The sequence below is a fragment of the Pinus tabuliformis genome, chromosome 1_1, assembly GCF_031772625.1.
Source record: "Pinus tabuliformis cultivar Carrire ecotype Pingquan chromosome 1_1, CPIR1, whole genome shotgun sequence".
Lineage (NCBI taxonomy): Eukaryota > Viridiplantae > Streptophyta > Pinopsida > Pinales > Pinaceae > Pinus > Pinus tabuliformis.
In genome coordinates this window covers 725,452,574-725,469,413 of record NC_142297.1, presented here as the reverse complement: position 1 = coordinate 725,469,413, position 16,840 = coordinate 725,452,574, and the positions used below count along the sequence as shown (strand labels likewise).

Genomic DNA, 16,840 nt, shown 5'->3' with positions numbered 1-16,840 from the left:
GAAATACAGAAGGAGGTGAGGATGGAAAATGAAGGTAACCAACCGGGAAAGAAAGTAAACAAAGGGATGGGAAAGGCCGAAAAAAGGCGAAAGGATTGGAACCGACTTCTAGCAGAGGACCGAGAAAAAGAGGAAGGAAAACTGGGAAGGAGAGTATGCAGAACCTAATCAACGCATACGTCGTCGAAACACTGCCGGAGGTGAAAGCAGTAATATCCGAATGGGAAAGAGAGCTAAACAATAACATAGTAAATCAAGAGATTGAAGCAGAGGATTGGGAAACAATGGTTAAAGACCCTGGGAACACCAGAGGACGCCAAACGTTGTTCCGCCAAACAATTCAACAATATTGGGTTATGAAGAATATCCTGGCCCGCGCAATGACAACCTATAAGGAAAGAGAAGAACCAGAGGAAGATAGACCACCTGAGTCAAGCATGAATGATCTGCAAAGGGAGATCCAATCTGTCTAGCTGCAACTGTATCACAACAACCTCATGGTGAACAAGATTGAATAGAGCCTTCAGGGTATGAAGAGAAGTGAAATCTCGGGTTCAAGCGCGAAAGCCCCAGCCTCGGTGGACTCATTAGATGATTGAAGCAGGCCTATCAACAAAATTTTGATTATATGACGGTTAACATTTACTATTTTAATAAGAATTATATAGTAGATAAAGTTGTCAATGTAACTTGGATGGTAAGGAAAACTCTTTTCAAATTTTGGACAACGTTCGATGCGGACAGGTGGCCAACAAACCTGCTTTCCTGCGGGCAGGTTGAGGCCACCTACAATTTTTAATAAAATATTAATAGAAAAAAAAATTACCAAGCTTACAAAAAATAAAACTAAAGCAATCCTCAAAAATTCATTTCCTTTTATGATAAAAAATCTCATATCAATTAACCCAATTTAATAAGTAACTTATACTTTATATAAAAAATCTCAGAATTTTGTTTTCAGAAATTGTCTACCAATTACCACCCAATTTAATAAGTAACTTACACTTTCTTTTCAAAGAAAATTTTGGTCTTACACGACTGGAACTTTTTAAGATCGAAGTTGTGGTGGAACGTCTTTTAACTTAATTACAATTATTTTATGTTAATCATTAAATGTTGATGTTTAGAAATTGAAATATAATAACCGTATGTGCATAACACTTAAAATAACCGACCAAAAAAACTAATAATTGTGATCAAATTTTTACAACTAAATTTGAAATTCCAAACCTCAACCTCGTTGTAATTATTCACAAGATTAAATTCTTAACGTTATCAACCCAACGTACTCGTACTCTTAATGATGATCGATTGCTTGGCAAAACGCTTTGATTACTCAATTTGATGGGATGTCAATGTAATTATTCACATAAGCGAATTCGTTGATAATCAAATTCATTGAATTTTGTCAGCTCAACGTATTCCTACTCTTGATGATCAACCCAATGTACTCGTACCATTAACGATGGTGATTACTTGGCAAAATGATTTGATTACTCCAATTGGGATTTTAAATTATTTAATTATTGTCCTTGCTATTTGGTAAGATTATGCATTGGTTTTTTAGTCAAACCAATACTATTTTGCGTTTGAACAAAAAAAAATTGCAAAATTTCCAAATTTCAATATTAGAAATCTAAATTTATTATTTTAAATATATATGTATATATATTAACAATTTGATTGGTTATCAAATTCAACAACTTATTGCCCATTACTTTGAACTCTGTCTCATGCATTTATGTTGTTATCAACTTTCAAATGTGTTTGGGTAATGATACTTTAAGCAAATAGATATGCAAATTATTAGATTATTTATGATATCAATACATCATTACTTGCATCAATCACATCAATTGAAATCAATGCATTCATTTTAGTATGCATGCACCAATGCATTGATTTCAATGTACATGTCATTGATTCAACATTAACTATAAATTATAATATAAATATATCTTACATTTTTTGTGAGTAAAGTATGTATGTTCTTAATCTTAACTAGAAACTATGATTTAGCTACTCTACACCTCTTATTAATAAAAATAAAAAACTCTCTTGTGAAAGCGATATACAAAAACCAAAGGGTTATACCAACTAATGTGGTAGGAGTGTATGTGTCATGCCCCTGAGTCATCATCGCACTTGGGCGAGTCGGGCGCGCATGATGGGCGCGTTTAAATGACAAGTTGATGACAAGTCGTTAGGGCGCGTGGGTGAACGAGTCGAGCGATCACACATAACCGACGAGTTGCGACGAGCGCACCCAACCGACAAGCCGGGTCAACCAACGAGTTGAGGGGCGCGCCTACACGAGAGTCAAAATTTGGCTAAGTGTTGGAGAGCACGTGTCAACTCGCCTTGTAGGGGAGTGACGAGGTTAGGCACCCCCACACTTAGGCTGACATGTTAATTTGGCTAAGTGTTATGATGGGAGGTCGGCTTGGAGGGCGACATAACCATTGTGGCATGAGTATATATTAGCGGACGACAAAGTGGGAGAAAGGCATCATCCACAAGCGATCGAAGCAAGCAAGTCCAAGTATTGGGTAGGACGAGTGAGCTAAGAGGTGGGATGAGCCCGCGGTGACAAGCAGCAGAAAACATATCGCAGAAACGGGAATCCGAGTGAGGTGCAGTCGGAAGAACTGCAGACCCGGTAGCATCGGGCCGCAGGACGACAGGTCTGTTCGCCGAGTTACAATACAGGTAGCGGAGGACTGTAGTGGGCGCAGAGAGTTGGAATGACAACGGGTGTAGGCCGCGGGTTGGGCGAGCCAACACGGCTACAACCCAGGGCGACACGATAAGTGAACAACATTGCGGTGGGGCAATGAGTTCGGGTGAACGGGCAATGCGGTTGTGGTAGTGGATTGCGATAACGAGTTCGGGTAGCCGGGGCGGGGTTGCTCGGTGCAGTGGCCGAGTAAGGTAGACCAACCAAGGTGCACGACAGTTCGGTTCATGTTGTAAATTATGAACTCGATCGAGTATTACTTTTGAGGATTGTATAAAAAACATAAATTATAATATTATTACTGATATTATATCTTTATGAAGTGTCTCTTGTGTTCTTTTTGTTGGTGAAGATTTATGTTTATTCCGCAAACTAATATAATGAAAATGTCAAAAGATGAATGTGTTAGGCGTAGTCCGGGAAATGAATTAAAAAATAAAATGTTTAGGCATTTTGCCGGTGCCGCACGTAGACCAATTCGTGAAGAATTAGGGGCGTGACAATATGCCTCCCTTGTGAAAGCCAAAGTAATATATGATTTATATGTTCTAAAATTAGATTTTTTTTACAAATAACATTTTTTTAAATACATGCCCAATTAACAAATGAAATACATACATTTTCCACACAAAAATACAACTAAACGACATGAATTAACTACTATATAACCCTTGTTAAATTAATTTAACGTTATCAACACAATTTACTCGTACTTTTAATTATGACCGATTACTCGAAAAAGAAATTTAATGACCTATTACTTGAAAAAGAAATTTGATTTCTCGTTGGGATAGTCATTGTTTTAATTATTCATGTAATTAGGCCGATAGGCCTTCTTTTGAATCAGTTCAGTCGTCAACACTTCTATTTTCTGATTGACATGTGGCATACTCTGAACTGATTGACATGTGGCACACTATTTTTTTTAATGGAAATGAGGATTCGAAAACAACTCTCGCCGTTGGTTTTTCATAATAGGAGGACAATGATTTTGCAGAGGGAGGACACAACAGTAAGCTTCTCTCCCTTCTGGCAGTTGCTTTGGTTGCCACTATTGAAGTGAAATGACCCCATTCTCCGAATCTAGTGGAAATTTCAACCACGAGTAGTGCCATGATTGTATCGAGTGGCATGATGAAGTCCCTTCTGGCAGTTGCTCCGGTTGTTGCTATTGAAGTGAAACGGCCCCATTCTACGAATGCAGTGGAAATTTCAAGCACTGGTAGTGCCATGATCGTATCGAGTGGCATGATGAAGTAAAAAAGGCCAAAGAATTGGGTTGTGCGTTGACTTGTTAGTGGATATAATAATGACTCCACCACCATATCAACCGGTCTCAAGTTCGAGCCCATTCGACAAGCGCCTTAATCAACCACTCTGGCATTTAATGTAATGGACAACAAGGAATTAACTACAATTCTTCTTCTTCTGAATATGAAGATGCAGAGCTTGAAGAAATTGAAACGGAACTGAAGCCAGAAACACCACCATTGTGGTTCTCTGTCTCACAAGCTCTAGATTCATCTTAGTGCAGAGCTCCATTTTACGTCTGTTTGGCGAGTTCTAGATTCATCTTAGTGAAGAGCTCCATTTTATCAACTTCTATTCTGCTATAAACCTCTGAAAATCCCACCAAAGCGTCCACTAGAGCTTTAATGGGGTTATTTTCGCTGCACTCATCGGTCTTTGACTATTAGCGCTTCATTGATCAAAGTCGAACCCTTTGGACGACTTCCGTTGCTTACAATTTTACGGCTCCAATAATCCCAATCCATTCTCATAACATACAAAATTCAACACAAGATCGCAAAGCCCATCCACGCTCTCCAGCAAAACCTTTCCCTTGTCTTCTGAAGCGATAAACTCCATACAGTTATTATTATATTCGTTACTGCTGCCATGGATACTGTTCTTGCTATTCATAAAAGTATGGTGATTTTTGTGGTTAGTGTCTAAGATGTCCTTAAGATCCAACAAATCCACGAGCTCAAATGAGTGATTGTCCGAGATATAATTGTTCGTCTATGCTCTCCAACAAACCCTTGCCCTGGTCTCCCCGAAGCGACAAGATCATTATTATTAAGTTTATTACTACTGCAATGTTGACGCTAGGTGGACCTCATGCAAGGTAGGCCATTGCATGAGGTCCAGATGCACATTATTTATTTTATTCTATTTCTTGACACCTAATCCTCTACGGTTGGGTGAACTTGGAATGTGAACAGTCATTAGAAGATGAACTGAGCAGTCACATTCTTGTATATAACAATAGCTACCTAATGTAATAAATTGAATCAGTTTTCTGAGTTTTATGCCAAACTAGAGTTACTCCTGGCCTGACATGGTATCAGAGCCTGGTTCCAAAAATAGTTGTAACTCCCTTCATTTTTGCCACTGCCTCTGTCCTAAGCGCTGCTCTGCCTCTGTCCTGAAATAGTCTGCCACTGAATCAATCCTGAGCGCTGTTGTGCCTCTGTCGATGGCCTGACATGCCCAGAGATGCGTTGGTGCCTCTATGCAGACCTGTCCAAGCTCATTTCGCTCTCACCTGACCGAGTTGTTGTACGCTGAAGGCGTATGGTATTGGGATCTCAAGATCTCCTGTAACATTTACCTTTGCTATGAAAAGTGCCTCTTCATTTGCCCAAACCATTCTACTTTGCTGTAAAAACCGTCATTTCATTGCCCTGTTCGACCTGCATGATATGTGAACGCTATTCTATGGTAAATTTTAGCACTAGTGTCGCTCTGAATGCCAGCTCTTTTTTTCCTGGAGCCGAGAAAGAGCACTACTGTGCGTTTGCATTAACACTTGAATATTAATGCCCAGTCGTATCAACGTTTGAGTGTTGACGACAAGTGGTATTATCGTTTTGAGTTTTGAATTCTCAGTGCTGACGGCAAGTGGTATTATCGTGGTATTACGTTTTGAATTTTGAATGCGCAGAGACTTCTTTGAGTCTCCCAATTAGCTGGTATCTGCTATTGTGTTCAATTCAGAGACTTCTTTGTAAAGCTGATGACAAAGGCTTCTGAATTTAATCTTTTGCTTCATTGTGGACTTCTCGGTGAGGGCTTTTTTGAAATTTGCTGCCTTGAAATTTTTCACGAACAGTAGCTGAAGATTGCTTCCTTGAACCTACTTCATTGTCGATTTCTGCATTAGGCAACAGATTCTTTGAAACGCTGATCGGCTATTTTATTCAATTCTCTGAACTCCGTGAAAGATAAAAGGCTCCTTTGAAAAGCTGAAGTCATATTAACGTTTGAATGCGCTGTTGAATTAAAGCTGAAGTCGCATTGATGTTTGAATGTGTTTGCATTAATGTTTGAATGCGTTTGCATTATTAACCCTGTTGAATTAAAGCTGAATCCGCTCACTATATTCAAGTATTGAATGTGTATTAAAGTTGAGCGCATCCGGGGAAAACACTGTGGGTATTAACGTTGAGCACTGTGGGTGTATATATATATATATTTTCCAAGTCTATGGTATATATATATATATTGAATGGTTTTCTTGTTTAAAATAAAATGAAAGGGGAGGATATTTTATAAATTTTGGAGACATTTGAAGAAAACGTAGTGCATAAAGAATTTGAAATCTGTTGCCCTTTTGAGTACAACTTCACTGTATATCAGCAGAAAGTTTTTTTTAATCAGCAGAAGTTATTTATCAGCAGAAGTTTTTTTTATCAGCAGAAGTATTTTTTACAGAATGCATTCAATCATCTCTATGGTAGGAATAGTTCTCACTGGCAAGGAGAACTATCCTGAATGGTCCCGGATGATAAAACACACCCTCATCTTCAATGAGTTGTGGAAGGGAGTGTGTGTCAGAGAAGGAGACAATGACCCAGTGCAGCCTACATCAGACAAAGAGCTCGTCATTTGGGAAAACAAGAACATCAAAGCCTATGCATTAATCGCAGCATCTGTAAATGAAGAAGTAAGTCACCATATTTCATCATATTCAACTGCCTTTGAAGCTTTACAAAAGTTGAAAGAACTCTATGACTCACATTCTGCACTTGAAGTTGTTCAGCTCATGATTAAACTCTTCACTCTTGAACTGAAAAATAATGATCCTCTTGCTCTTGCATCTGAAGTAAAGTCTATAATGCATGATATTAAATCCACTAAGGTTGAGCTGGATATCCCTCTTATTGCTTTTCTCAAGGCACTCTATCCTACCTACTCCAATTATCTTGAGTCTTTACAAGCAAATGAAAATCTTAAAGATATAACCTTTGACTCTCTTGTGAAAAACTTTGTTGAAAGAGAGAAAGCCTTTGGAAAGAAGACAGCTCCTGAATCTTCTGAAGAGACTGTGTGCCTTGCTCATAAAGAAAAGCATCCTGCTCAAGATTCTACAAGAGGAAGAGGTGGACAAAGAGGAAGAGGAAGATACTTCAGAGGCAAGGGGGGCAGACATTCTCAAGGAGAAAAGGCAGATCTGCATTGCATTCGCTGCAAACGAAATGGATCACATGATGCTTCTACATGCAAGCTACCATGGGACAAAATTGAGTAGAAAAGAAACCAACAGAAAGGTAAAACTGATGATACAGACAAAGGTAAAGCACCTGAATCTGCTCACTATATTGAGGCACAATGTAACATTGGAGTAAATGAAGATTTGTTTAATGCTTCACTTGCTTCTTCGAAAAATGATTGGTTGCTTGATTTAGGAGCAACCTGTCATATGACTCATAGAAAAGATTTTTTTGAAGATTTCACTGACAATGTTGATGGAGCAGTATACTTTGCAGATCAGTCAAAAATCAAGCCATCAGGGCTTGGCACAATCAGGCTTAAACTGCCTGGTCTTCCAGACTTTCTTCTGGATCATGTTCTATATCTCCCACAGCTCAAGAGAAACTTGCTGTCCTTGGTCCACATCCGCCAGCAAGGTCACTCCATTCATATGTTTGATGGAAAGCTTGAGGTAAGAAAAGCATCTGACCACTCACTTGTCATGAGGGGAATAGAAGAAGAAAGGTTTCTCAAACTGCAAGGAACCTCTACTCATGCACAACATTTCTCATATATTTCTCATCATGAAGAAGGTACACTTCCATCAAGTTTATTATGGCATGCTAGATTTGGACATTTAAACTATGACAATCTCCGCTTATTGAAGAAAAATGGTGTTGCTGGTTTGCCTACAATTCCTAGGAAACATAAGCAATGTGATGCTTGCATTCTAGGAAAGCATAGCAAACAGTCTTTTCATGATTCACATTCAAGAGCACATAGTAAGCTTGAACTCATTCATTCAGATTTATGTGGTCCAATGCCTGTTCCTTCTACAAATGGAAATAAATATATCATGACATTTATTGATGATTACACCAGAATGTTTTGGGTTTATTTATTGAAGAACAAATCTGATGCTTTTCAAACATTCAAGAATTTTCATAAATGGATTGAAAATGATGCACAATCTCATATTGGGTCTATTCGCACTGATAATGGAAAAGAATATACATCAAATGAATTTTAAAACTATCTTCGCTAACATGGGATCAAACATCAAACAACTGTGCCTTATAATCCCCAACAGAATGGTGTAGCTGAAAGAATGAATAGAACAATCTTGAATATGGTACGATCCATGCTTTTCTTCAAAAATGTAAAGATAATGTTTTGCGCTGATGCTGTTCTATGTGTTGCATATATAAAGAATAGATGTCCATCTAATGCTATAAGAAACAAGACTCCTTATGAATTGTGGTATGGCCATGTTCGTTCGGTAAAACATCTCAGGATCTTTGGTTCCACCTGTTATGCTTTGATACCAAAGGTACATAGAAACAAACTTGGTGCTAGAAGTCGTAAGTGTATCTTCCTGGGGTATTCAAACACCTCTAAAGCATACCGCCTCTATGATGAAGTAAATAAAAAGATTGTTGTATCTAGAGATGTCATTTTTCTTAAATCATCCAAATCTGACAATGTTGTTGAGCGGCAACTTGATCGCTTGGATAGATTCGCAAAAACGAAATCATTTCAAGAATTTGATAATCAGATTCCACATCTTGAAGGGGGGATTCCTATACTAGAACAACATGTGGAATCTTCTTCTGAAGAACAATCTCCTCTGCATGAAACTCCAACAACGGATGATGCTTTAAGTGATGTAATTGATAGAATTGGGAGACTCAATCTTGATTCAGTCCTAACTCAATCAACAGAGCAGCCTGGACCATCTCAGAAATGTCCCCCAAAGTGACTGATAAAGACACTTGAAAGTGTTCATCCTGATGAAATTGGAAAAACAGGAACCAGAAATTCAAACCGACAAAATGGAGGTGATGTAGATGACTCTAATTCACCTGTTGATATGGATGTTACTTATGATTGTGAATTGAACTTGTCTACAGATTTTGAACCAACTTCCTTTAAAGAAGCTGCTTCTCATGATGAATGGAAAGAAGCGATGCAAAAGGAGTATGATGCCCTCATAAAGAATGGCACTTGGAAGCTGGTTGATCCTCCATTTGGAACCAAACCAATTGGCTGCAAGTGGGTCTACAAGAACAAGTACGAAGCTGATGGCTCACTTGACAAGCACAAAGCTAGGCTTGTGGCAAAAGGTTTTGCACAGAAGGAAGGGGTTGATTATGAGGAAAATTTTTCCCCCACAGCAAAATGGGCCACCATCCAAACACTCTTTGCACTAGCAGCTCAGAACGGTTGGAAAGTCCATCAAATGGATGTAAAAACTACATTCTTGAATGGAGATCTAAAAGAGAATGTTTTTATGTCCCAGCCCGAAGGATTTGCTGTGAAAGGACATAAACAAAAAGTATGCAAACTTGTGAAGTCCTTGTATGGCCTCAAACAAGCACCACGAGCCTGGTATGAAAAACTAACTGAGCATCTTCTGAAACTCAACTTCAATCATTTTGATCTTGATGTTGCAACTTTATTTGTCAAGAAAGTTGTATATCTTGTGGTATATGTAGATTATCTTTTAATGACAGGGAACAATGAAAGCTACATTGCATCCATAAAGAAGGAATTGGGGAAAAGTTTTGAAATGACTGATTTGGGCTATGTTCATTACTATCTTGGCATTGAAGTAACCCAACATCCAAAATCCATATTTCTTTCTCAAAAGAAATACATTGGAGATTTGTTAAACAGATTTGGCATGAAAGAGTGCAATCCTCTTTCTACTCCAATGGAACAAAACTTAAAGCTCACATCTATTGAACGAAAGGAATTTGAGGATGCAACAAAGTATAGACAGCTTGTAGGAAGTCTCATCTACCTCACTACTACCAGACTAGACATTTCATTTGTTGTTGGAATCCTCTCCAAGTTTATGCAAAAGCCTTGTGAGGGACATTGGTCTGTTGCAAAAGGAGTTCTAAGGTACTTGAAGGGAACTCAAGACCTTGGAATCAAGTATACACAAGTGGACGACTTCAGCTTGATTGGATACTCTGATTCAGACTTTGATGGAGACAAAGAAAGCGAGGTATCTACTTCAGGATATGCTATGAGTCTTGGATCAGGAGTTGTCTCTTGGAGATCACGCAAACAATCAGTTCCATCAAATTCCACAACAGAAGCAGAATACGTGGCAGCAGCTGAAGCAATGAAAGAAATTGTGTGGCTCAGGAAAATTCTTGAAGATTTGCAGGTAAAACAAGTACAATCAACTCCATTCATGATTGACAACACCTTTGCAATAAAGTTGGCCAAGAATCCAAAGTTCCATGATCGTACAAAGCACATCAATACTAAATATCATCTGATCCGACATCATGTTGAGGCCAAAACAATCCATCTCCGTCATTGTTCCACAAATGAGCAAATTGCAGACATCTTCACCAAAGCTCTTGGAAGAGAAAAGCTTGAAAGATTCAGAATGATGCTTGGACTCACCAACATCCCTTCAGATTAAGGGGGGGAATGTTGACACCTAATCCTCTGCGGTTGGGTGAACCTGGAATGTGAACAGTCATCAGAAGATGAACTGAGCAGTCACATTCTTGTATATAACAATAGCTACCTAATGTAATAAATTGAATCAGTTTTCTGAGTTTTATGCCAAACTGGAGTTACTCCTGGCCTGACACTATTTATTATTTCACTTTTTTTTTCTAATTTTAATTGACTCCAAGGCAATGATACACTTACAATTCCAGACCCAGTTGATGGAGATCGATAGGAAGGAGGTCAAGTTTTAAATTTGGGACACTTCAACCCAGGAAAGAGGTTCCAAGCAATCACATCATTTTACTACATGGGAATAGTCTGGTTCTTTTCTCTCTCTTTTACGGGACTGAGCTTCTTGCTTCTTTTTTTTTTAATGGCGCTATAAATATAAGACTAATATAAATGTTACAACACTTTTATTATGTCTACCTTTTCTATACCTAAATTTCACCAGCAGAAGGTAGGGTCAGGTCATGCTTTTTGCTGATTTGGAGAGTGCACCACGTCAGAGCAAAATTATGAGCAAGTTAATCATAACTATCATAAATTCATGAATACCCAGGGTGTACCTACCATGCCATGGTGAAACTCGTGCATTCATAGATAACTAATAGCCAGAAATGGAGCAGTAAGATTTTCCAGCTAAGAATCAAATGTGATTTTTTTTTTCCAAGGAAAAAATACCACGCTTTTCTATTAATGAAGTAATAAAAAAGCTACAAAAAGGAATGCGTTAACATTCAGCCTTTGTTTGCAAGGTCCACAGAGAAATTTATCTCTGTTGAGTTATCATAGTTGTCCATGTCTTTCTTGACCAAAGGACTTTTTGAGTCCTCCTAGATTTCAGCCTGAAACGGCCATATCAAAAATAGAAGTTCAGAAACGTCCACTAGAGATCTTGGGCCTCCTTTTTTACGGGAAAACAGCCCAATACAAAAAAACTATGAGTTTTAAAAAAACTTAAAGCCGAAACTTTGAACCAAACAGTCGGTCCAAAACACAGTATCATCTATAAACGAAACATCACAAAGATGTATGGAATACAAAAAGACTAAGGAAAAGGTGGGTGATCCGACACACGGATCAGGTCCTGAGATTGCTCCGTTATCCTCCAAACTCCCAGAACTTGCTGCAGACCTGTTTTAGAATACCGGTCGGCTTCTTCATTATTTTCCCTGTAGATATGAGCAATGGAGAAATGATTGAAATGAGACTTTAAACTTTTTACTTCTTCCAGTAGGGGGAACAGCATATAATTTCTGCATATAAATTTCTCATTGACCCAATGAATCACATTTGCCGAGTCGCCAAAAATCTGAACAGTGAGGATGTTTCTATGGATGAGCCAGCACAGGAGAAGTTTTAAGGCAGATAATTCTGCGAAATTGTTTGTGCCCGACCCAAGTCCTACAGAGGCTTTTAAGGAATGTGAAGGAGAGAGATGTATAATGATTCCGGCCCCAGTGACATTATTTTGGGCAGCTCCGTCAAAAAAAGCATAGGGGATGCCCTCTCTGATATTAAATTCTGCCCGCCTGTTTGAAGGAGTAGAGGCCTCAGGTTCAGGGAGACTAGCATAAATAGTTGATGCTTGAAGAGCAATAACATGTGCAGGGGTGAGCTTCTCGTTGAAAATGCATCCATTTCGGGAGATCCAAATACCCCAACAAACAATGGGCGGAAGATTTCTCAAATTTTTATCGGGGTAGTGATCCCACCAGTAATCCCAAGCAGCAGATAAAGTATCCCCTTCCCATCTCCCTGAGAATTTCAGAAGTTTGAAAATTTCCTCCCAAACTGCCCTGGAGAAAGGACACCTGACAAAAATATGGTGAATCGATTCTGAGGCTTCCTTACAAAGGGAACATCTGCTTGGCCCCAATTGGAAACGGGCTTGTAGAATGTCCCAAGTGGGAATTTTATTTTTTAGCGCACACCAAAGAAATAATCTGGCTTTTTTAGGACATTTTAATTTGAAGAGGGGCTTTGCCCACCAAGCCGGGGGCTCCCACCCTTTTCTACTCATCAAAAAACCATATCCGGCCTTTGGAGAGTAACGGCCTGTTTCTGCATGAGCCCAGACCAGTGAATCATGAACATCCTTTAATCTGACATTCGATCGTTTAAGTTCTTGGATGAAAGCATTCCATTCTTCTTGCCAACGAAAATCCAGATCCAAGTCTTCAGCTGATTTCCATCCCTGTCCCCAAATTGAAGATAATCCCGGGTTTGCAATCTGAGAAAGCTGATTGATTCCTTTAGAGACTAGGTGTTCCAGCAACCCAGGAGAAAGAGCAAATAATTCATTACACCCCACCCAAGGGTCCTTTCCAATTCGCACACATTCACCATTCCCCACCTGCCAAGCTAATCCTTGTTCAATGATTTTAAAGGCGTCCACTGTTGCCTTCCAAATGACCGAGCAATTTCTCCCTTTTTTGTTTGGGCTTCTTATCCAGTCTTCCAATGGGGTTGGATCAATATATTTCCTTTTAACAACCCTGGTCCAGAGGTTTTCAGCTACAACAATTCGCCAACCTGATTTTGCCGCCAAGGATTGGCAGAAATCCACCAGCTGTTTTACTCCCCATCCTCCCCACTCCTTCGGTCTAGCAATCTTGTCCCAGGCGACCCAGGGGAGCACAACATTTTCCTTTGAGCCTGACCACAAAAATCTGCTACAAATCTGCCTGATTTTATGAATAATTCCTCTGGGAATCCATGTCAGAGCTGCCCAGAACACAGGGATGGCTTGAAGGACTGAATTGACCAAAGTCAGTCTGCCGGCTCGAGAGAGCCACTTATAGCTCCAATGCGAAATCCTCTGTTCAATCTTAGTCACTAACCAGAACCAATCTTGTTTGTGATAAGATGATGGTTTTAGCCAAAACCCCAAGTATTTGAAAGGCTCATCCATCAGACAGGTTTCAAATGGCATGATGGAAGTAATTGCACTTACCTCATGTCTATTGAAGCCCTCCAAAATGTAATGAGATTTTCTGTGATTAACTTGAAGTCCCGTGGCTTTCAGAAATAGGTCAATAATATCTTTAAGAACTTTTACCTCATCTAGGTTCCCATTTAAGAATAACAAAATATCATCAACAAACAATAGGTGAGAAATGAATAAATTTACAGCAACCTCCAAACCTGTAAACAAGCCCGCCTGTTTTGCTTTTAAGATCAGTCTGCTCAACCCCTCTGCAGCCAGGAGAAAGAGCAGAGGAGACAGCGGGCACCCTTGTCTCAGACCTCGCTGGCTTTTGAAAAACTGGGAGGCCGCCCCATTTATCAGGACCGCAAAATTGACATTTGAAATACACCCCATAATCCAATTTATAAACTCTACTTTGAACCCCAGGTGGGTCAGAAGTAATCTTAAATACGACCAGTCAATCCTGTCATAGGCCTTGGACAGGTCAATTTTTAGAACAGCCCCTTTCTTCTTTGCTTGTCTGATACTGTGGATGGTTTCCTGTGCAACTCCAATTGCTTCGTGAATTTGCCGACCATCCAGGAACCCGAACTGTTCACTTGAGATATACTCAGATAGATAGGGCTTCAGGCGTACTGCAATGATCTTTGCAATAATCTTATAAATAGTATTGCAGAGGGAGATAGGCCTGAAGTCTTCAAAAGAGGAGGGGTTCTCATTTTTTGGAATAAGTGCTATGAAGGTGGAATTGAAAGAGCTGAAGATTTCTCCTTTCATTCTAGACTCCTCCACCACCTCGGTAAGCTCATCACCAATAATATCAAAAAAATGAGTGAAAAGTTCTATCGTCCAGCCATCCGGTCCCGGGCTTTTATCCTTTGGCATTGTCTTTATAATACGCTCGACTTCCTCCTTGTCCACTTCCCTAAAGAGAAGCTCTGCATCTTCTTCATCCACCATCCTTGGAAATGCTTGAGCTGTTCTAATAATTTCAGCCAAGGAGATCCCCCCTGGATTTGAAAAGAGGGCTTGAAAATGATTCTTCCCTAAAGAAGAAATTGCTTCAAAAGAGGACACTTCCCTTCCATCTGGGTCTCTCATCTTCCAAATGGTGTTTGCTATTTTTCGCCCTCTTGCATAATTATGAAAAAACTTTGTATTTTCATCCCCTGCTTTTAGCCAAATGGCCCTACTTTTCAGCCTCCACTCCTCTTCTTTCTCCAACAAAATATTTGCTTTACCTTTTTCTAAAGACATAATTTTCTCTTTTGTTTCCTGGGACGCATAGGCATCTGAATCAGGGTCTTCAAGAACCCCAATAGCCTCCTCAATCATTACCAGCTCCTCATTCTGTTTCCTTCTTCTCTCAGCAGCCCAATCAATGGTTGCTCTCTTAAGTCTCTTCAGATTTTCCATAAAATGACCTCCTTTGCTGACCTGAGAATTCGGCCCCAAATGTCTCCAGGTGCTTTTGAACAGTTGTTGGTAAGACTCCTCCTGAAGCCAGGAGGCATTAAATTTGAAAGGGGAAGCCGGCTTTGCAGGGGGCTTAGAGAGTTCGAGGTAGATTGGGAAGTGATCCGAGTTTCCCCCCTCACCCACCCATTGACGGAACAAAGGGATAAAAGTCGCCATCGTTTCATTGATGAGGAAACGATCCAACCTCTTAGCTATTCTATCTTCGCCCGTTCTTCTGTTCCTCCAAGTCGGCTTTGTCTTTATAATATTTACATCAATCAGCTTTGCACTCTGAAGGGCCTTTGAGAAGAAATCTGATAATGGATCTTCCCTCACGGATGGTCCCCAAGCTTCCGCCAGTCCCAAGGAGAAATTTAAATCCCCCCCAATCACCAAATTTTTGTTCCTTAGGATCTCTTTTGCCAAAAAATTATTCCAAAAAGAAACTCTACCCTGGCAAGGACCATAGATGTTAATAAGCAGCAGTGGCTGGTCAAACTCAGACGATAGAGCCTCCAAACCCAAAACATGATCCGAGCCCCAAATGCTTTGGATCTTTAACCTCCCGGTTTTGAAACCTATAGCAAGGCCTCCAGAATGACCAGCAGCGTCGAGAGCAGTAAAGGACCAACCCGGTAAGAGGGAACACATAGAAGATTCAACATCGATTCCCTTACCCAAGGTTTCCTGAAGAAAGACAACATCCGGATGATGACGAGAAATGAGGTCTTTCAGTGCTAGTTTTTTGGGCTTACTAGCTAAACCCCTACAATTCCAGGACATACAGATCATTTAAGAACCGCCTCAGGGGTTTTCGCTGCTCTAAGCGCCCCAGGAATCGTCATTTGCTTCCCATCAGCCACATCAAACTTTGCCTTGACTTGTGTCTTTGATAACAAAGATTTTCTACCTCTACCTTTCTTTGAAGGACCCCTAGAAGACTCAGGACTTAGACCACCCACAGATTCCTGAAAATCATTGGTGAGAGGAGAGGGCTTATGGAGGGACCTTAGGTTATAGGTACGAGAGACAGAAGGACAACCCTTTCCCATAATATTCTTTGGAAACACCTCACTGTTCAGATTTAAGGACGGGATGGCTTCCGACAGACACTCTATGTTATGTGAGAGATCTTCTGAGATTTGTAACTTAAAAGAGGTTGCCACATAATCATCATTGCACGAAACAGAATTAACAGGGGACAAAAAAGAAGGGGGCTGCATACCGGGAGCTGGATCCTCCAAAGGACCAGCCTTCTCAGCCGCAGGGGTCTCCCGACCTGATTGATCATCCGGTCGATGGTTGAGGCACTCCTCCTTCTGCTGCACATCCTCTTCCCCTTGTGAGGAGGGAACTTCGAACTGGAGATTCTCCTCAGGGACTTCCTCATTTTTCTTTTGGGATTTGGGTGATCCCAGCAAGTCCTCCCTTTCCTCCTCCTTCTGATGAAATCCCCTTCTTCTTTTCCCCAAAGGGCAGTCCCTCGCTAAATGCCCGTATACATGGCAAACATGACATCTGAAAGGAAAGAGTTCATAATCCAGTAATTGTTCATAGACATACTCCTTGTATTACAGAGGAAAAGATTCCACTAGTCCTTCGGAGGGATTGAGTCTAACCAGGATCCTTGCAACTCCTCTTTCAAAAGTATGGAGATAGGATCTATCCACATCCAGAAAAGTACCCAAATGATTCCCTATCGATTTGAAGACTGAGTCCACCCATAAATGTGGCGGGAGATTTGGGGCCCGAACCCA

The 16,840-nt window shown here is 40.1% G+C and overlaps 1 protein-coding gene and 1 pseudogene across 1 annotated transcript; both read right to left on the bottom strand.

Moving 5' to 3' along the window:
* Positions 1–4,148: 4,148 nt before the first annotated feature.
* LOC149215958 (uncharacterized) lies at positions 4,149–4,660 on the bottom strand (annotated as a pseudogene).
* Positions 4,661–11,741: 7,081 nt separating this feature from the next.
* On the bottom strand, positions 11,742–15,260 carry LOC149215957 (uncharacterized). The gene is made up of 3 exons (XM_089389779.1): positions 14,881–15,260; positions 14,438–14,757; positions 11,742–14,260 (listed from the first exon to the last, which is right to left on the bottom strand). Exons 1-3 carry the CDS (start codon positions 15,258–15,260, stop codon positions 11,742–11,744), a joined length of 3,219 nt encoding a protein of 1,072 aa, XP_089245905.1.
* Positions 15,261–16,840: the final 1,580 nt, after the last annotated feature.